General features: G+C 42.7%; 2 protein-coding genes across 2 annotated transcripts; both read right to left on the bottom strand.

Annotated features, from left to right (window-relative positions):
• Positions 1 to 582: 582 nt before the first annotated feature.
• Positions 583 to 9787, bottom strand: tmc2b (transmembrane channel-like 2b). The gene is made up of 20 exons (XM_076164682.1): positions 9742 to 9787; positions 9586 to 9627; positions 8732 to 9122; positions 8074 to 8220; positions 6872 to 6962; positions 6709 to 6790; positions 6506 to 6612; positions 6319 to 6417; positions 6004 to 6146; positions 5771 to 5918; positions 5206 to 5400; positions 4910 to 5089; positions 3882 to 4040; positions 3612 to 3740; positions 2685 to 2752; positions 2193 to 2432; positions 1446 to 1571; positions 1151 to 1229; positions 902 to 1040; positions 583 to 788 (listed from the first exon to the last, which is right to left on the bottom strand). The coding sequence occupies exons 1-20, from the start codon at positions 9785 to 9787 to the stop codon at positions 583 to 585; spliced, it is 2817 nt and encodes a 938-aa protein (XP_076020797.1).
• Positions 9788 to 13184: 3397 nt separating this feature from the next.
• On the bottom strand, positions 13185 to 19392 carry tmc1 (transmembrane channel-like 1). The gene is made up of 18 exons (XM_076164683.1): positions 18968 to 19392; positions 18699 to 18881; positions 18531 to 18621; positions 18367 to 18448; positions 18158 to 18264; positions 17966 to 18064; positions 17724 to 17866; positions 17497 to 17641; positions 17201 to 17395; positions 16916 to 17095; positions 16669 to 16821; positions 16371 to 16499; positions 16215 to 16282; positions 15581 to 15820; positions 15376 to 15501; positions 15153 to 15231; positions 13569 to 13695; positions 13185 to 13408 (listed from the first exon to the last, which is right to left on the bottom strand). The coding sequence occupies exons 1-18, from the start codon at positions 19372 to 19374 to the stop codon at positions 13185 to 13187; spliced, it is 2778 nt and encodes a 925-aa protein (XP_076020798.1). The 5' UTR covers positions 19375 to 19392.
• Between the last annotated feature and the right edge of the window lie 728 nt (positions 19393 to 20120).

Genomic DNA, 20120 nt, shown 5'->3' on the forward strand with positions numbered 1-20120 from the left:
TCAGTACAATAAGTAATGTTTTCTTGACCCTTTTTTATTTACATCAAAATTAAAGTAAAATAATATGTTGTTTCTGTAACATAATGTTGTATAGTAAAATTGACTGTGCAGTATTCTGTATGTTGAGTGCTGATGACCTTAACACCCTAGTACTTTTTATAATTTTTTCTGATTCATTTTATTTAGTATCATACAAAAAATAGAAAGACATTTTAATAAAAACAATTTACAATGCATGTAAAAAAAAAATGTTGCCCCATGTCAATAACCAGTAACCTTCTCACTGATTTCAATGTAGTAAACATGAGGACATCCACTCCTTAAATGGTAAATTGTCTGTTCTTATATAGGGCCTCTATCCAAGAGCTTTACATGTACCTCACTATAACTTTGTAATACAACAAGGTACTTCAATGATAGTAAAGACCGCTCCATTGATATAGTCTATAGATTCCTGTCATTTTAAGTCTCAAGTGCTGCACATTTCCTGAAATTGATGGGTAAAATGTGCCAAAAGAATAAACATTGAAAAATATCAATTATGTATTATGTATCTGGGTTTTGATCCATGAACCTTGACTGTTACTGCCGTCCTCGTCCCCTGCCTCTTCCAGGTCCAGGCTGAGGCCCGTTTGCATTTCCTTGAGGCCGCCCCCTCGGTCCTGGGGCACGGGTCACAGGGCCTCTGGGATTTGCAGCAGCCAGTGACACGTCCTTCTGCAGTTTAACCCCCTTGCCACGCCCGGCTGCACCTGCCTTTGTTTTGCTAGACTTGCTGCCCTTCTCGACTACGACATCTGAGAAGACAGATGGAGTGCAAAAAGAAGTGAGACAGATGAGGCGCAAATTCACTGATATCATGTCAATGTAAAAGAAAAGGTTTGCGTGTGTTTGTAGGCACCAGGTGGGGGTAGTTCTTCCTCTGGCTCCTCAGAAGGAGGGGGTATCAGAGACTTGTCTGGAAGCAGGTCCTCCAAGTCTTTCATCACCTGGTTGGTGCTGTCCTTGTTGTTCCTGCGGTTCTTCTCCTCATCACGAGCCTATGTGCACAAAGAAACACTTGGTTTTGTTGCTTCTTGATTATAGGAAAGCAGAACAAGAGGGAACAAACCAGTAAACAAAGACAGAGTAGGAAGGGGACCAAACTCACCATCTGCATCTTTCTTTTAAGATCAATGTTGGCTTGTTGGTATCCTTTTGAAACTGCATTCAGGTAGTAAAGGGCCAACCTGTTGCACGATATAAGCATCATTAAGTCCTCTTGAACAAACAAGCAGTAGAACATGTACTCTATGCCTGTTTTCTTGCAGCAAAATCAGACGAAATACAATACAACCTCCACAGGGTTAATAAAGTAGAGTATGGGGATTGTTGAGCAGATACAACACTGATACTTGAAGTCTACATCCATAATGCAAAACCCACTACTGTGAATTGATATTTACACCATGAGAAGAACAGCAGGGATGATGAGTCCAGGGTTGGTGGCGTAGGTGAAAATGTTGGCTATGAAAGATGGTAGATCTCTTTCTATTGTATCCATGACCACATCATACATCTTCTCGTTGCCACTGGAAAGAAAGATATTGATCAACTATATTCTCTGCGGAGTCAGTACATCGATAGATCACCTGTTGGTTCAGAAGTTCCCACCCAGGGCCAGCCTTACCCACACACTTTGTAATGTACTTTATAATGCTGAACTGTACTTGTACAAAAATTGTTTTCAAGTGAAGCATGCATGTTTATATTGTTGACATCACAGCATGAAAAGATGGTTTCCAGCCTCAATTGTTGCTGCTGATTATTGCAAAATGATGCAATAAATTCTTAATCATATGAAGTGTGACCCAGTGGTGCCTCCTGAGCCAATCAGACTCTCACAGATTGACATATATGTTATTGTTGCTATATTTCTATTTTTGTTAAATGTAAATCTAGTTTAAAAGGTATGTGTGGTCTCCTCTTATTTACTGTATACTTAGAAGAACCCAGAAGTTGAATGCATTTGAGGAATAAATGTATAATTCATATTGTTTATCACAATCGGTTTTAAATGACTAATCCCTCAAAATGAACCAGATTAAACTCTTTATATTACCCTTAACACTCAAGTCAAAAGTCATTCATTCATTGATTTAGACCAAAGATTTGACCCAAAACACATGAATTAAAGCAATTCATCCACTAACCTGAAGGGTCCGCAGTCAAAGGAAGGAGATAGGGTCATGATGGTGTAGACTACAGGCAGCATGCTGAGGAAAAGCACCAGCAGCAAAAGGCCCATGTAGAAGTTGTTAGAGCGCGAAGCCTTGAAAACGCGCTGGTGAGGCACATTACAGCTCATCACTGCCCAGCACTGGTAGTACATCGAGCACAGGATACGAAGGACATTCAGACCCACCAGACCTGGAGCATAAAATGCCCCCATCCTGTGAATAACAGTAAGGTCAGCAAGGTAACTTTAAAGTCCATCCAATCAACCTAATCTACAATTACAGTCTATTTCCCCTTTACACAGTCCTCACTCACTACTTTCTTACTCATAGTGACATTGGAGACACATGCTAGAAACCTGAGCTGTTTGCTGCAGAGGGGAGCTCATTAGTCAGCCATTAGTCCAATTAGTGAATAAACTGTTTGATCAAAAGAAGACGAGATAATTAAATAACGCTTTTGCTCACCATATCATCCCCTGATTGAAGATGAGGCCAAGCACATTGCCGCTAATGTCAAACTCTCCATACGAAGGCTAGAAAAAACACAACAACATCATTACTGTGTCCACCTGAAACCCACTTTACATTTCCCTCTCTCACGGTAATTAAGTTCTCATTGCAGTGTCCAGTTTCCTGTTGTTGGGGATCACCTGTCTGGCCAGATGTCATAGTGAGGTATCAGGTTAGCTTGGATCCACTATGGACTGCACTGTACTCCTAGTGTTTGGTAATCACTCTGTGACATACTGCCCCCAATACCATGATGATCTAGTCACTCAATAAAATGAATACACTTACACTGTACAGAAAGTGCAGATAGTTTACAAAACAACACAACAGTTGTGTTATGTTCATCACTCCATTTCACCGAGCAAAAACAACGCTTGATTGATAAGTACTGAGCCTAATGGGAAGATCTAGATTACAGATAAGATCTTCGTCTTCTTCCGTCCCAAAACATTTCTGCCCACTGAAGCCTTTTTCTTGTTTAGTAAATAGATCAAAGTCTGCAGGGCACAAATCAGGTGAGTAGGGAGAGAAATTAAGTATTTCACATACGTCCAAGTACATAAACACTTGCATGTTGTCATGGTTTGCCCATCTTGTGCACCTGATGAACCTCTGGACCTTGTGCAATATGGTCGCTTTGGTCCGATGTACAAAAATATCAAAGCATTTTATTACTTTCACTAAATCCCAGATATTCAAATTCCATCTCTTGCTCACTTTCATATGTCAGGGCTCAGAATTTATCAATCAAACCTGAGCATGTACAAGAACACACATAAACTGACACAATGCTCATACACACACACAAACAACAGGCCACAGGCACACAGGCACAATTTTTATATATGTTTACACACACACAAATGTACAGGGAGCACTCACAAATCCTGCTTCCAAGTCCCAGCACCAGCAGTAGTTGAGAAAGCGGACCAGGACAGCTCGCAGAAAGTCACCAATCAGGATGGTCAGATAGGTCACCTGGATGTCCGACACAATCAGCTTCACAAATTCCTGCACGGAAACCCGCAGAAAAAGATCAGGCTTGAGCTCGACGACCCTAACGATGACATCCTCAGAGATCGGAAATCACATTGCTGCAAATCACACACACACTTTCCCCATCAAACAACATCACATATTTCATATACTGACAATTCCCACTGCGGTCTCCCAGCAGGGTCCCCTGATCACGTCAGCTGGGTGGACGACTGGAGGAGGCACATCCGTGGTGTTGTGAAAGGAGGTGTAGTTGGCATAGTACTCATTCAAAGCCCATATGGTGGCGTTCTTGATGGATTTCTCTTTCTCCAGCTGCAGAACACAAGCAAACCATTTATGTACATGAAAGTATGAAGAAGTTAAAAGGGCCTGAAAGCATGAAGGCCTGAAGGAAATGTAAATGTATTTAAATAGGGAATGGCAGAAACACCTTTAAAATCAGAAGCATTTTAAACTGTCCCTTTCTAAAAACGCATGAAATATGTGAAAATGCTGAACACCAGAAAGCCGTTTGAATGATAGCTAAAGCTCAAATAGTTTGCATCTGCGGATTGTTGCAGCCAATTGAGCAGAGACACAGAGCTAAGTCAGTCTGAGAATGCTTGAATGCCACATGTCAAACAACTGGCTCTCACACAAAAACCGTAAGTACTATCTGAAAACGGGTTGGACCATGAGAAGTGGAGCTGAAAACAACCTCACAGATATTAAACTCACAATATCTGAAAAACATGTATTATTTGAAAATGCTGAATGGTTAGCTGAAAGCCTGAAGACTGAAGGCCTGAATAATACTTGGATGGTTTCTCTGCCTGAAAGTATGAAAGCAGTGCCTGAATGAAATTTAAAGACATTTGAAAATTTTAAAGAAAGTGTGATGTATTTTAAAAAGTCTTTTAAAGTCGAGCTATCTTTAAAAACGTAATTGATTTCAAATGCTGAACAACTTCCTGAAAGATTGAAGCCTGAAGGCCTGAAGAATGTTTAAATGGTTTCTGTGCCTGAATGAATGAAGAAGTGTCAAATTTGTGTTGAAGAGTTGAACACGTTTCTGAAGTTGAAAACTGAAAATTTCCAGCAACTGAATAATGTAGTATATTTCTGCAATCACAGCAATGACTCTGGTTGCTTTTGGCCACACAGAAGAGCATGACACAGACACATACTGTACATCTTCACACCTTGGCAGTAACTTCATCAAACAACGCAAACAGGAAGGTGTAAAGATTTCCCAGGAAGAGGGCAAAGATTCGTCCCAGCTGCCACTTGAGTGCAATACGAGGGTGATAATCCTCCAGTTCAGCGATGGTTTCAAACAGAGGAGGACATACCAGACCCAGCAGTGACATCACAAATTCCACCTGAAATGATCATGGAGCGATTATGGTAAATAACATTGTAAAACAAATTATAGAGCATATCCACGTACATAGAAATTATGTAAAGGGTCAAAGGAATCAGAACGCTCTCAACCTGCCTCGTTCTTCTCAAACCAGGAGAGATTGCCTTCATCCATGTCAGCAAACTCTTGAGAACGTTTCACCACAAAGTAGATGAGGTATCCACTGCCTGCCAGGCTGCACAGGATGAAAAAGTTGGCCAGGAGCCGCAGGAAGCGACGTAGATGGATGTTCTCATCCTTCTGATTCTCTTGCTCGTCCACGATAGATTCCTGCAAAAACAATCCATCAACAGCTTCAGAGTCAACTTCAGACTCTTAAAGGTAAGATCGTCTGACGATTATTCATACATCTTTAAGTCATTCGTCGTTTCACAGTTGTCATTTATTTGTCTTTTTTTTATATTTTGTCAACCCTGGTAGCAGAAATCGTTCTATCTAAATCCTCTGTCATATTTGGGAAAGGTCTAAGGAGGTCCACAGTAAAAACTGTGTTTGTTTCCATCTTTTTACTCATTTGAAAACACCAACAACTTCCTAACACAACAGGCACAAAATGTATCAATCAAACCAGTATGGCCTCATTTCATTGTGGTCTCTATTGAGGCTGCTAACTGTCACACACACAAATACACCTGCTTACCTTGAAGCTGGTGGTTATGGAGGCATACTTATTATCTGCAGTTTCAGGGTTTCCGATCAGGTAATCCCAGCTGGTGAACATCTTCCAGCTGAAGGTGAAATCTCCCTCATCTCCCCCGTCTCCTCCTTCATTTGCATTACGAGCCATCCTGAGAGGTGAAGCAAAAGTTAAACATTGCTATTCTCTCTATGCATGAGAATGTTTGCGTGCGTGTGTGTATATGTGTGTCCTACGTTCTAATGACGACCACCAGGCTGTATCCAAAGATGCCAACGCCCACAAGCAGGTATGACAGTGGGAGCCTGAACTTAAGCAGGCCAATTGTTCGCTCGTTGTTGTAGTACCCGTAGAACAAAAAAGAGTACTTGCAGTATCCCTGTTGGTGAGAAATACAAATATACATACTTGAAATGGAGAAAACACATATTTGCTGCAGTCGCCTAGGAGAGTAAGGTGGATAACTTCATCCATTTTAAATCCATAATCATTACAGTGAGTAGAATAATAAATGGAGCTGAGATCCTCATAAATGGAGCTGAGATCCTCACACCAAACTCGAAGAGCACAGAGAAGTCCATGGCTTTGTCGTGCTCCTCTCTTGGTACCGTTTTCCTGGGAATGGTGCCGTAGGGGAGGCCCATGAGGAGCTAAACGCAGAGGGAGAAGGCTGTCACTTTTGTCACAAAGCTGAAAGCAGAAAAGCACCGTCGCTTCACACGAGAAAGGTCCACGCACCTCAGGCAGCACCACCAGACCAAACATGAAGCCGAACAGCACCATGTTCAGCCCGTACATCCACCGCAGGAAAATGAAGTAGGACGCCACGGACGACCCAAAGTGACCTGTGATGGGCGAGGGACAACAGAGAACGCGGTGTGAGAACGTGCACACACATTACAGATGTAAAGATGGAGAAGGAACGTCACGATGGTACCAACTTTCCACATCTTTGATCTTCCTCTCCCAGGGTATGCAGGCCGTTTTGAAGTTCTCAAAGTCACGTTTTAACTTGATAAGTTTCTTTAAATAAAAGGAAATAAAAGTTAATATTTTCACCCTCTTTGCTGCGGGGGAAACAAGATGACAAAATGAGCGTGTCACCTTGGTCATCATGACTTTGTACGCGTAAAGCTTTCTGCCTTTTCCTTTGCCCAGAGCTCCCTCAAACTTCTCAACAAACTCCTGGGCCTCCCTGTGTGACCATGCAGAGGAGAAAAGTGAAATGAGGAGGCGAAGACCTAAGACACATTACAAATACTTGGACAAAGGCTAGCCACGGCTGGACAAACAAACCGTTGCATTCATTAATTAAAGAAGGAATTTTACTTAATGTAATTGAATAAATACAGAAGGTTTGGGATCGTTTACTGACTGATGATGAAGAATATGTGGAAAAAGCATCCAGAAAGTCTTGGCAGGAAACAGAACAGTCAACCACGACATGCATTAAACAGTGTCAAGCTCATGAAAAAGTAAAGTAAGCACAGCTATCCTATTTCCTATCCACTACCTTTGCGTACAGAAGAACACACACTTGCACACACACACAGAGCTACGTGACTCGCCTCACGCCTTGGCTCCTAGTGGGGCAGTTTGACTCTTTACAGTTCTGAGGTAAGATGACCAGCACGTTTTGAACGACAGCCAGCCCGTTTGCCTCTCGTCTCGTGTGTTTCCCTGTGATTCCTAGGTTGTCGGCTCAACGTGTCTGTTCTGCGCCTCGGATACGCCGAGGAGAACGAGAAAACTTCCACCAGGACAAAACTAAACATTAATAGAGGTGGCAGCGATTTCACTTGAGAAAGAACAAGTGACAGGAGAGATACGGGTCCAGATGCCTTCTGGGTTTAAACCTAATTTCCATTTTATCCTATAACTGCTTCTCCTGTGTATGTTTAGGGTGTGTATAGGGAGGATGTAGCCTGAGCAGACAAAGGCGACCAAGTCACTTTGCCCCCCAAATAACAGTTAAGAGTTGGCTAAATTAAGGTGTGACACTTGAAGTCTTTATCAGTGTTACATTGTCCAGTTCGACTCCTTTGCACTGATGACAACTGAGGAAATCATTTGTCGCATCTTATTTTTTTAGTTTCAACACAACATGGCGGAGAGAAGAAGGTGAATCACACAAGTTAAAGCAGCAATCCACAAGCTTTAATCAACATCACATGTACATGTACATAAGTGATGGTGTGCAACAAGAAAAAGGAGCAAAGAACTGATGAAGAGGAACAAAATTTCACAATAAAAGCACAAACACAGCGGGGGGTGGCGAGTTAGTTTTGCTCGGCATCTGTTTTTACTTGAGCATGAGGAGTCGCCTCTTCATGCGCCAGGGTTTGTTCCTCAGCGTCGCAATCAGTTTCTTCTTCTCCTCCACCTCCTCCTTCAGCGCCTCCATCTCTCCCTCCGACAGGGAGTCATCGTCGCTGCCATCAGAGGAAGAGGAGCTGATAGAGGGAGAGAGCGGTCATGGCCACAAGAACGCACACCTCTGACACCAGGCAGCCACAGAGTCAGTTTGTGTCTCACAGAGCCAAAGGAGAAAGCTTCTCTTAAAAAAAAATGGATATAAAATCAATAAAATAGCTTATTTCTTTTTGGGTTATGGCCCCTTGCTCTAACGCCTTTTCGACATTGAACGCTTACTCCCATCACATTCTGTGTCTCTATTTATTAAGTAAATGTACAGAATAAGGAGACATACATTCCTCACACACAGACGTCCATTTTGCAGGTAGATGTCTGTGTGTCAGTTCTGCCTCTGAGGATTCATGTTGTCATTGATAACCTCTTTACGTCTTCTTTTCAAAAGGCCTTTATCTGATATTACATGGCTTTCACCCGAAACGACCCACACACACACACACACACAAACACAGGCATAGTTTCGGTGGCAGAGGTAAACAAAGCGAGAGGAGTGTGTGCAGCGTGCAGGTGAGCTTTCACAGAATACTGCACCTGCTCAATTTCCCATTCTTCTTTTTCTTGTCCTTCTCTCCGCCCTTCTTATCCTTCCCCCCTTTCCCCTTTGCGTCCTTCTTGTCCTTATTCTGCTCCTCTTTCTCCTTCTTGTTTGCCCCTTTCCCTCCCTTCTTCTTCCTCCCTTTGTCCTCCTCGCTATCGTCCTCACTCTCCTCCTTAGCTTTCTTCTTGGAGGTTTTGGAGCTTTTCCTCTTCACCCTCCTGTTGTCCTCCTCATCGTCGTCATCATCGCTGTCTCTGGCCTTGGGCTTCTTTCGCCCTCTCTTCCTCGGCGCCTCGTCCTCTTCATCCTCGTCTTCGTCGCTGACCCGTTTGGTTTTGCGTTGGGGTTTGGTTTTTCTGTTTTTACTTCTCTTCCTGGCCTCATCTGTGCAGACATATGTACATTTCAGATACTTGCCACTGTAAGTTAAGTACAGTGATTAACATTTTAGTGCCTCCAAACATTGTTCAAACCCCAATGGTTCCAAAGATATACAGTAAATACGATGTGATCAATTTCAGGGAAATACATATGAAATAGTACAATGTCATCTACAGTACCTTACAGTGTCTCCATTTGATGCAACACGTAATAAATATTTTACTAATTGTAAGCACCACTTTGCTTCCCTTAAGTTTGTGAAACAATTGGTGATACAACTTATATGTTATATAGCAACAAACAAGTTATTAGATCGATCGATGAGAATAAGATGTAACTAAGCTAAACCAAGCAACCTAAAAGTCATTTGTGCTCGTTTTTTTAATCATGTTTTAACACCAGTAATGTACTTGAGTCATTCACACTTTATTCACGTAATGATGAAAACCACAGAGAGCTGACTCACCCTCACTGCCGCTGTCCGACGCAGCGTCCACCTCCATCCCAACTGGAAAATGGGATTAAAAAAACAACCCCACATCATGACCTAAGCCTGAAGTCATCTGCATGTCAAGAGTCCAACCGTTTGATACTTCACAGAATACAATACAAAAATTCTTACCATCCTCGACCTTGATAATTGCCTCATTTCTGCGTTTGGGTGGCATTCCTCGCCCCCCGTGTGCACTTTGCTTAGTTTTAGGACTCTTATTCTTCAGTTAGTCCTCGTCTGCTCACTCCAGCCTCTGCCTCCTCTCCATCCCTACAGCTCTTAGAGTCTGAGAGGGAGCGGCAGCTACGCCCGTGGCGATATCATGTCAAATAGCTGAACTACACTACCACACACACACATACACAGACACAGACACACGCACACACATCCGCAAGGACACACACACACACACAGCAACAGGTGCGCCACTGTTGAGGCATTCAATGGGCTCCTTGACGACGGGGAAAGACATGATCCAGTAGACAATCATGTGAATCCCAGGAGAGGAACATGGGATCTCTCAGACAATGCAGACACACAAAGGGCTATCAGTCAAAATGCTAATTGCCACAAGCTTCACTGTATTATGTATGTTAATGCAAATTGATCCAAGAATAACAACTCACATTCTCATCTTGTGTGTGCGGGTGTTTGTTATCAAACCAGCAGACCAAATCTGATGATTTGATGTTTGCCATCATTCACCATCCAGACCAGACAAGCAGATGTCAGAGGAAATACTGACATTAAAGCTTCGTCCCATTAAAGTTGGATGAAAGCGTAAGTAACCCTGAGTGAAAAGTGACAGTCATGAAAGCTACACAGGAGTTTGTGGCAGTGAAGTTAGGTGGATTTATTTACCCTGTCAAGTGGAATTAGGTGGAAGGAACCTGCAGCAAGATCATATTCTGATCTGATAGCAGCCACACACACAGTGTTACACAACAAGATATATGCAAGATTTCCTTGGTAAAAAGTAAGAATGTTGTGAAAATAAAGTCAGAATGTTCTGGGAATTCAGGAATGTCCTCACAAGATTTCACCAGAGCCTCCACCTTCTTCATTTTGACACACAAGCTCTATATCTTCCCTTTTTTTCCCCCCTTCTAAATATTATGCTCTTAAACACATAGTTATCTCTTCAGATAAACATAAATAATCTGTACTCTATTTTGACAATTCTAAGACAAAGCATTGGCAAAGTGAGTATTTAGGTGATAAACACATCCATAATCTTAAATTTGCTGTGTTGCTTCTTCAAAGGAACGAGTTGGTTCACTAGACGAGCTGTTCGGCTGTATTTGGCTGCAGAGTGGTGAAAAGAGTGAAACTGAGGTCGGAGGAGTGTGTTTGATGAGGCCTCAGGGCCTGCCACTCAGGTTGTTACTGTGTAGTTATGGTCAAATGTCCGATCTGACCTCTTCAATGATGCAGAGAAACAGGAGAGGCCGGGCTGCTATGCTCTTGAGAACACTGAGAACAGCCCACTTCCGGGATTACATGCATGCCTGCCTGAAGTGATCGACTTGAAAGACCAAAACAATTCATCACAAGTCCATCAAGTGTTCTTGACCCTTCATGCAACCCCTCAGTCATCCGTCCTTTTCATCCTCTCTACCTACAGACCTGTAACCACGTATTTGTCTTATTCTTCTCCGCTAATGAGAGAGGTTCTAACCTTCCAGGAAAACAAACTGGACACCATCCGAACAGTTAAATCAGTGCTTGTGATACTGATGATGTCTTCCCTCCACCCACATTCATTAACAGTAGTGAATTAGAGACGCCCATTCTTGGTATAACCGACATTGAGATATCCGGTTAATTTGGAGCGCGCCAGGCTCAGTTTCCTGTCACATTGTACTGGCGTGGAGAGACAGGGATGTAGCCAAAACACCACTCCAACGGGAGGGTGGAGCAGCAGGGGGTTGGTGTTACCTGGGTGAGGAAGAGGAAGACGAGGAACATTATGACAGGATATCAAAGTATCCACTGTACGGATGCGTCAGAGGCTTTCCAGTCGTCATTGGGTAATCTGATTGATTGATTCTTGAAAGAATAAAGAGAGAATAAAGCGTAGGGGCTCACTTCATTCTCTGGATCTCAAATAACTGCAGAATGAATACTTAATGCTTACTTGCCATGAATTGATCATGAGCATCAATGGAACTGGAGCTGATTGGCACTGTAATTTAATGTCAGCGGTATTATGAGCTTGTTGTTATGTCGTCTTGAATGATTCAGACAGAATCCCTCGTTCCTAGATGATGATTGACGTACTTTAAATTACACACATCTTAAATTTCAATTTGATCCGAGTGGGAGGGATTTCAAGTGAAGTTGTGTCGCATGATATAAAATTGCAGACAATATCCTTAAGTATTTATAACTGACTGATTCAGTTTTCTGATCAGGGATATTTGGTCGCTGGATCTCCAAGTCAGATATCCATTATATGTTGAAGATCAAAAGAAGATATAGAAAAGTTCAATATAGGAGATCAGTCAAAACATCCCACCCGTTCTGTATGTTGCAGGTGCACGAGAGCTTTAGATGGAGTGTGTAAATCCGACCAGAGATGAGCGAGTGCTCCATTTAAGGCCAGCTGGCTGGGTTAAATGGCCTCTGTGTCTAATGAATAGTTTATTGCTTTGTCCCAGTCACAGGTCCGGAGACAGAGTCACTGTCGGAGTCTGACAGGCAACGAAGAGAGTTGATGTAAGATCCCAGACAGCTGAACATGCTTCATTACTTGTATATGGACAAGACAAACAGAGTTTATATTGACTCACCTGTATTTTACTTCGTCTCAGTCTTAGTCAATCTATATAGGACTATCAAAATATTGTAGCAGAGGTTGAGATGTATAGTGGTTGTGTTATTACATGTCTAAGGGCGTCAAGACACAACATAAATAAGCCCCACAGCTACATATTGATAATGGAAGTGGGTTTATTTACAAGATGACATCATGCAAATAGTGCTCCATTTAACGTCAGGGTGGACTAAGGCCAACATAACAAACAAAGCAATTCTAGCTGGTCTTCTAGCTAATCTTACAAAAAAGAAAGGAACCAAATGACAACAACCTACCTCCCTAACTAAGAAGATTAACCAAAGTATCTGTCCAGCCCAACCAACTCACAAGAGAAGGAACAAATTCATAAACAGCTCAGGGACTAAAGTGTGGCCAGTTAGGAGAGAAGGGAGATGGGACAAACCCATTCCACTACTGTGTTTATAAAAAATACTGACGTAAACAAGCATGACAGCATTGGAAAAACAATTCATAACTTTGTATTTTTGTTGTCTCTTGTTGGTAGCCATTTTGCAACAGAAAGCACCATTTCTGTGTTTAGGGTTTTGCTGTTTGAAAGATCATTGAATAATAACGAAGAATCAATGATCAAACTCGACTCTTCATTACAAAACTGTGAACTGCAGGAAGTTTTCAATCATTAATAACGTCGATAAATCCTCATTGCTCCCAGTTCCCAGCATGCATCTGGGTTTCTTTCTACGTAAAGTGCTTGTGTTTGAATCTTTTTTGCCACTCTCACTCCTCTGGCGTCTCAGTGGTGTCTCTGCAAGCTGGACGCCCTGTACATCCTGGGCTCGGTTTGCTGAGGGAAGTCAGGCAGGTATCCAGGAGCCCCACGGTTGCCATGGGGATAAGTCCTGGGGACAGGGGCTCTGGTGGCCGGGAACTTCCTGGCTCGGTCTCTAGCAGGAGGAGGAGGGAGGCGTCCGCTCTTGCTGCGATACTGCCTCTGACTGCTGTGGCTTTCACCTCCTTCTGTGAGGAAGCAGAAAAGAGAGACTGAGTGTTCAAACAGAGTGGACGGGTGGACGGGACAAGGACAGATGATAAGCCACTCACCACTATCGGCAGAGTGACAGATAAGATCCTGAAGATGCTTGCAAGTGTCTGTGTGTCTTTTGTCTTATTTCCTCACCCTGTTGTGAAGCATTATTGTTTCTCTGTTGCTCTGCCGCCTGTGCAGCAGCTTGTTTGGCCTCCTCCAGATCCATCGCTGCCTTCAGTGCCGCTTTCTTGTTCTTCTTCTTGTTCTCTTCATTTTGCTTGGAAGAAACGTGCAAGGAGTTATTAGACACTTTTGGAAATATATAGAGAACAAGTTCATATATTAAACGTTACATGTTGACTGCTGTATGGGGGCAATGAGAAAACGCAATTAATAATATTTTTCAACCTCCAAACTTTTGCCCCCATTCCTATTTTCCCATTTTTGAACAATTACTACAGGTTGTTGAAGCTTCTTGCTACAGTTTTTTTCTCGAAATGTGTAAAACGTAAAGCATATACTCTCCCTGATCCTGTTATCAATAACTGACTGAATGTTTATGGAGACAAAAGTCAATATGGATATTATCTATGACTGCAAAGGGATATAAAATGAACAATATATAAAATTTAAAGTTCTTCAATAATTCTTGTTGAATTCATCTTATTACTTTGCTTTGAAATGTTTCTTGTAAAAGCAGAAAGACTCTATATACACTCCATATACACAGAGTGTGTATGGGGTGGCAGTAGCTCAGTCCGCTAAACCAGCGATCGAGTCCCCTGTGTGGACCAAGTAAGCAGACTGGTAGCTGGTGAGTCTGCCTCCAGAGCACTGCCGAGGTGCACATGAGCAAGGCACCGAACCACCAACTGCTCCATGGGCGCCGAAAAATGGCTTCCCTGCACCCCCTCTGTAATGCATGTGTTTGTGTGTGTGATATGAAAGAGGGGGTGCAAGAAAAATTTCAATTGCATGTGATTTGCGTGTGAATTGCATGCAACATGACAAATAAAGTATCTAAATCTTATCTTTTTACTGTGCTTTACCCTTCTCATCATCTCTCTCTCTCTCTCTCTCTCTCTTCCTCTCCCCGTCTCTCTCTGTCTGGTCCCTGTCTTGTATGCTATTTCCCAATGCATGATTTTTATGTGTTTTGCCCTGCATGCCCTCTGTATAACTCTGTATAATCCCACTGGAAGTGCCTATTGCACTCCCAGCCATTCATGGAGAGGGAATCTCTCATGGAATTGCCTCTCCCGAGGTTTCTTCCTTTTTTTCCTTATCCATTTAGGTTTTCTTGGAAATTTCTCCTCATCTTCCTTGTAAGCTTTGGGCTGGGTCGGGAATTTTCCTGATGTTGTGGGTCTGTAAAGCCCTTTCAGACGTTTTTTTTTATTTTGGGCTATATAAATAAACTTGACCTGACTTGACTTGAAATAGAGATTGGACCAGACTTTTACTATTACTATGCTGCCCTCTTGTGGAGTGAATTGGAAAAAAACAAACCAGGAGGACTTTATGGAATTAACAAACATGAATTCTTTGACAATGAAAATGTGACTTTGGTCATTAATCACCTGTAAGTAAAAAGTAAAAACCAATGTCAGCATAAATAAATGCCAAAACATAATTTTTTTTGCCAAAGTTTATCTTAATGTTTGCATTTTCTAAGAGTGCTCTCATCTCTGATCGCATCAACTATTGATCGTTTTAAAGTCAAATTGAAGTTACCGTTTGTAGTTTTTTCTTTAATTCTGCATTAGCTTCTTTGTAGCTTTTGGACGTGGACTGTAAGTAATAAATGGCCAACCTGAAAAACAAAATAAATGTTATTACTATCAAAAAAGTGCAGTTATGTCAAACCATAAGGGAAAAGACCACACAGTAATGCAAAATATAAGAACATACACAAAGATATAGATATACGTGTGTAATCTAATGCCTGCTAACTCACACCATGAGCAATATGAAGGGCAGCACCAGTCCAGGGTTGGAGGCATAGCTGAAGACTTTACTGAACCAGACAGGAAAGTCAGACTCCAGCGTCTCTTGGATCACATCAAACATACGATTCTTCCCACTAAGAGTGACGGTGACACAATGCAAATAAACCACATCGTAAACACACCTAAAAACACAACATCAAATTACTTCATTACCTGAATGGCCCACAGTCAAACGAAGGAGGGATGGTGACGATGGTGAAGATGGCGGGCAGGGTGGACAGGAAGAGAATGACCAGCAACATGGCCATGTAGAAGTTGTTAGAGCCAGAGGCCTTGAAGACTCTTTCCTGTGGAACGTTGCAGCACATGACGGCCCAGCACTGCAGGTACATGGACACGTGGAGCCGGAGGACATTCAGGGCCGGCAGGCAGGGGGCGTAAAACGCACCCATCCTGAAAGGAAAGACGGAGTGGAGGACTGGCTGAAAGAGCTGTTCAACCCCTCTAACTGGTTTTATACTGTAATACTATTGTGAGTGTATCGTGTCAAATGAAATGTTTGTCAAATAAAACACAATTTAGTTTACAAAGTATGTCTTTTGGGAAGCGTTTAGGGGTGTATTTGTAAATCTGTATAATGCTTCAATATGCAAAAACATATTGATGCTTCAGCACTGCTGTGCACACTGAGTAAAACAAGCCAGTTAAGATACTGTAAAAGTGGCAGGGTGGATGCAGGTGTGTCATATCAAGTATTAGATGCATTTCTATAGTAACCATACAGTATGTTTTGCATCTTTGACAACACTTCCTATAATATAACACAATAAAAGTGTCTGTCTCTTACCAAATCATTCCTTGATTGAAGATCAGGCCCAGCACATTTCCACTGACATCAAACTCAGAGTAAGACGGCTTATATGAGTGAGACAGAACACAAGACAAAAATAACTCCACTGCGATTCAAACTGTCAGAGCTGCAGTTTTTAAAAAGGCAACTCACAAATCCAGCCTCCAGGTCCCAACACCAGCAGTAGTTGAGAAACCGAACAAGCACAGCTCTGAGGAAATCACCAATCAGCAGGGTGATGTAGGTCGTCATGGTATCAGATATGATGAGACGGACAAATTCCTGAAATGGACGTTGCATGTACGTATAAAGTTATAGCTATAACGATTAGGCAGAGTTTTGTTAAGTCAATTGTTCAAACTGACAGACAAGTTTTCATTATTGTTATTATTATTGCATCATTTCAGGCTAACCTAAGTTTAAAAATAAATGCAGACACACACACACAGACCTGGCCCACCATGGTCTCCCAACAGGGCCCTCTGGGAACATCTGCAGGGTGGATACTGATGGGTGAAGCTGTGCTGTTTTCAGATACTGTGCCATTGTAGAGACTGGCCTCCCACACGGTCATATTAAACTTAATTACCTCTTCCTCTTTCCTCTGAGACACACATACAAACAATATAATGCTGATAATGCAACATTGAAAAGAATTTCAATCTAAAAGACAAACCTCCACATGCATCATATCTCACTTTGAGGTTGATGGCATCCATGAGTGCAATGATGAAGGTGTAAAGGTTCCCCAGGAAGAGGGCGAAGATGCGTCCCAGCTGCCACTGCAGGGCCACACGGGGGTGATAGTTCTCTAAGGCGCTGATGACGTCGAACAGCATGGGGCAGAACATCCCCAATAACGACATGACCATGTTAACCTAAGAGACATACAAACTTAGACTTCATATCATTGTTTTTGTAGAAGAATCAACCAATTTATCTGTATTATCTTCACACACTTTTCTCTCATGTCTGATTTCTACCTCGTTCCTTTCCCACCAGGTGTGGTTCTCCAGTCCGTCAAGGGCGAACTTCTGAGAGCGCCGCACCACAAAGTAGATGAGGTATCCACTTCCTGCCAAGCAGCACATGACCAGGAAATTGGCCAGCACCCGCAGGAAACGGGTCAAATGGATATTGTCATCCTTTCTACTCTCTTGCTCCTCCAAGATGGCCTCCTGGAACGGACCCAACAGAAACGTATGTGGGGAATTAGAAAAGTAAACCAGAATATATTTATATATAAATATATATTATACTGTACTGCAGACACATTAACCTTGAAGCTGGTGGTAATGGAGGCAAACTTGTTGTCTGCAGTCTCAGCATTTCCTATCAGGTAATCCCAGCTGGTGAACATCTTCCAGCTGAAATTGAATGAGTTTTCGTCTCCTACTCCTGACTCGTTTGCATTACGCGCCATCCTTTGATTTAAATATCAATCAATCATTACAGGTAGTACAGTAATCTGTAATCTTAAGCATCATGAATGTGGTTGGCACTCACGTTCTAATCACCACCATGTAGCTGTAGGCAACTGTGCCCACACCGACCAGGAAGTAAGACAGAGGCATGCGGAACTTGAGCCACCCGACGGCTCGCTGGTTGTTATAGAAACCGTAGAAGAGGACTGAATACTGAGCGTAACCCTGCAGACACACACTTCAGTAAGAGTTATGTGTACCAAAATTATAGAATTGCACTGATTTGTAATTCAACAACAAGAAGAAAACAAATGTGATGTTCACCCCAAAGTCCCATAAGACAGCAAAGTCCATGGCACTGGTCTCCTCAGCTCGAGGGACCGTCTTTCTGGGTATGCTGCCATAGGGCCGTCCCATTAATGCCTGTGAGCAGAGAACGGAGCAGTAAGAGGGGAAGAGCCAAACACACAGAGGCCACGGGTTGAATCAGGGTCAAAGCTAAAGTCTGAACGACACCTCGGGCACCATAACCAGGCCAAAGGTCAGACCGAATAAGATCATGTTGATGCCGTACATCCACCTCAGGAAGATAAAGTAGGAGGCGACTGAGGAGCCGAAATGACCTGAGAGGGAAAAGGGAACCAGCTGAAGTTTTGTTTATGAAGATAATATTGCCTAATTGTATGCAAAGTAATTTAATCAGAGACAATATGATGAAAATCCACTTTCGATCTCTTTGATTTTCATTTCCCATGGAATTAAGGCAGTTTTGAAGTTTTCAAAGTCCCTCTGAAACTTCATCCATTTCTGAAACAGAGAAAGGAATGAAATTGCGTAACATGCAGTCATATTAGATGACGGATTATCAAGCAGTGGTTGGATGTCTTACTTTGGACATCATGACTTTGTACGCGTAGAGCTTCCTGCCTTTCCCTTTCCCCAAAGCTCCCTCATATTTCTCCACAAACTCCTGGGACTCCCTGCAGCACAGACCATCATTCAAAAACGACCCTCCAGTAACTCAGCACATCCTCAACAAAATGGTGGAGACATTCACCGTAAAGTGGTGAGCTTTTTCTTCATGGACCAGGGTTTCCCCCGCAGACTCTGGATCAGTTTCTTCCTCTCTTCCACCGCCTCCTTCAGCGTCTCCAGCTCCTCCGGTGACAGAGACTCAGGCCTCACGTCCTCCCCGTCGTCTTCCTCCTTGCCGTCTTCCTTGCTTGCCTCCTGCTCTGAGCTGAGGAAGAGGAGGACGGTGTGTTAGATGTGATCCAGCTCTTGAAACACACAAGATACTTGTGTGTTCTTGGGGGATTTATTGACCTCGTCTGAACTTTCTTCCTCTGCTTTTTCTTCTTTGCATCATTTGATTTCTCCTTTCCTTTACCCCCATCCACCTCTTCCTCAGCTTCTCTTCTGACACTTCCCTCTCTCTTTTTTCCCTTGGTGTGCCCCTCTTCCTCCTGCTCCACCTTCCTCGTTTTTTCATTCTTAACGTTCTTCCTGGTTTTGGCAGCTCCGCTACTCCTCTCTCTGTCCTGCTCCTCCTCATCCCTCAGTCCTTCTCTTCCATCCTCATCACTCCTTTCTCTTCTTCTTCTCTTCTTCTCCTCCTTCCCAGCTCTCTCCTGTGACTCTTCTGCCACTTTCTTGGCTCTTGAACCTCCTTTTTTTCTTCCATTTTGCCTCCTCTTTTTCTCTCTGTCACTTCCTTTCCTACTGTTCTTCATCGGCTCCTTGTGAAAGGAGGAAACTTCATCCTCATCATCTTTTGCAAAAAGAAAGATGGTGTCAGTACTGGACATGCTGCTTTATGTCATTTTATAAACCATAATCACTGTATTCTCTTAAAGTTTGTGTTTCTGTCACTGATGTATGAATCCGTACATATGTGGCTTTAGAAAAGGATGGATGGATTCATAAACCAATCACGTGTTCATTGGGCGACTGTTTAATTCGAAAAATGGTTTATAGACAATTGTCTGAAATGAGGCATCAGTGATTAATGTAATGACATAATTTCCCCTCACCTGTAAATTCCAGGACAACATTAGCTGGGGAGAGACAGAAATCATACACATCATCTTCATCTTATTTCATGTTAAATCTTGATATTGCATCTATTTGGGGTCCTGATTACCGCTCACTTGCCCACCATGCACACCTGCCAACCATCAGCCCATCAACACTACAGCACATCTCCTTCACTCTTCATCCACTCACGGCTGGATTGTGTATGTTCAGCTCTCCAGCGTTACTCTGTTCCCATTTTAACATTGAGTTTTTGTCTTGCCCTTCTGTCCTGTTGCCATGTTTTCTGTTTTTCTGGGTTTTGATCCCTGCCTGTCTTGACTTTGCGATTTTTGTCTGGACCTGCTTGATCCCATTTTGTTTGACTCTACTGTCTACTATTGGGATTAAAAACCCTTTTGTCCGTGTCTGCATTTGGGATTAGATCTCACTTACGACCACAGCG

The sequence above is a fragment of the Genypterus blacodes genome, unplaced genomic scaffold (assembly GCF_046128005.1).
Source record: "Genypterus blacodes isolate CSIRO-AG114 ecotype Tasmania unplaced genomic scaffold, CSIRO-AGI_Gbla_v1 ptg000138l_1, whole genome shotgun sequence".
In the NCBI taxonomy this organism is placed as follows: domain Eukaryota; kingdom Metazoa; phylum Chordata; class Actinopteri; order Ophidiiformes; family Ophidiidae; genus Genypterus; species Genypterus blacodes.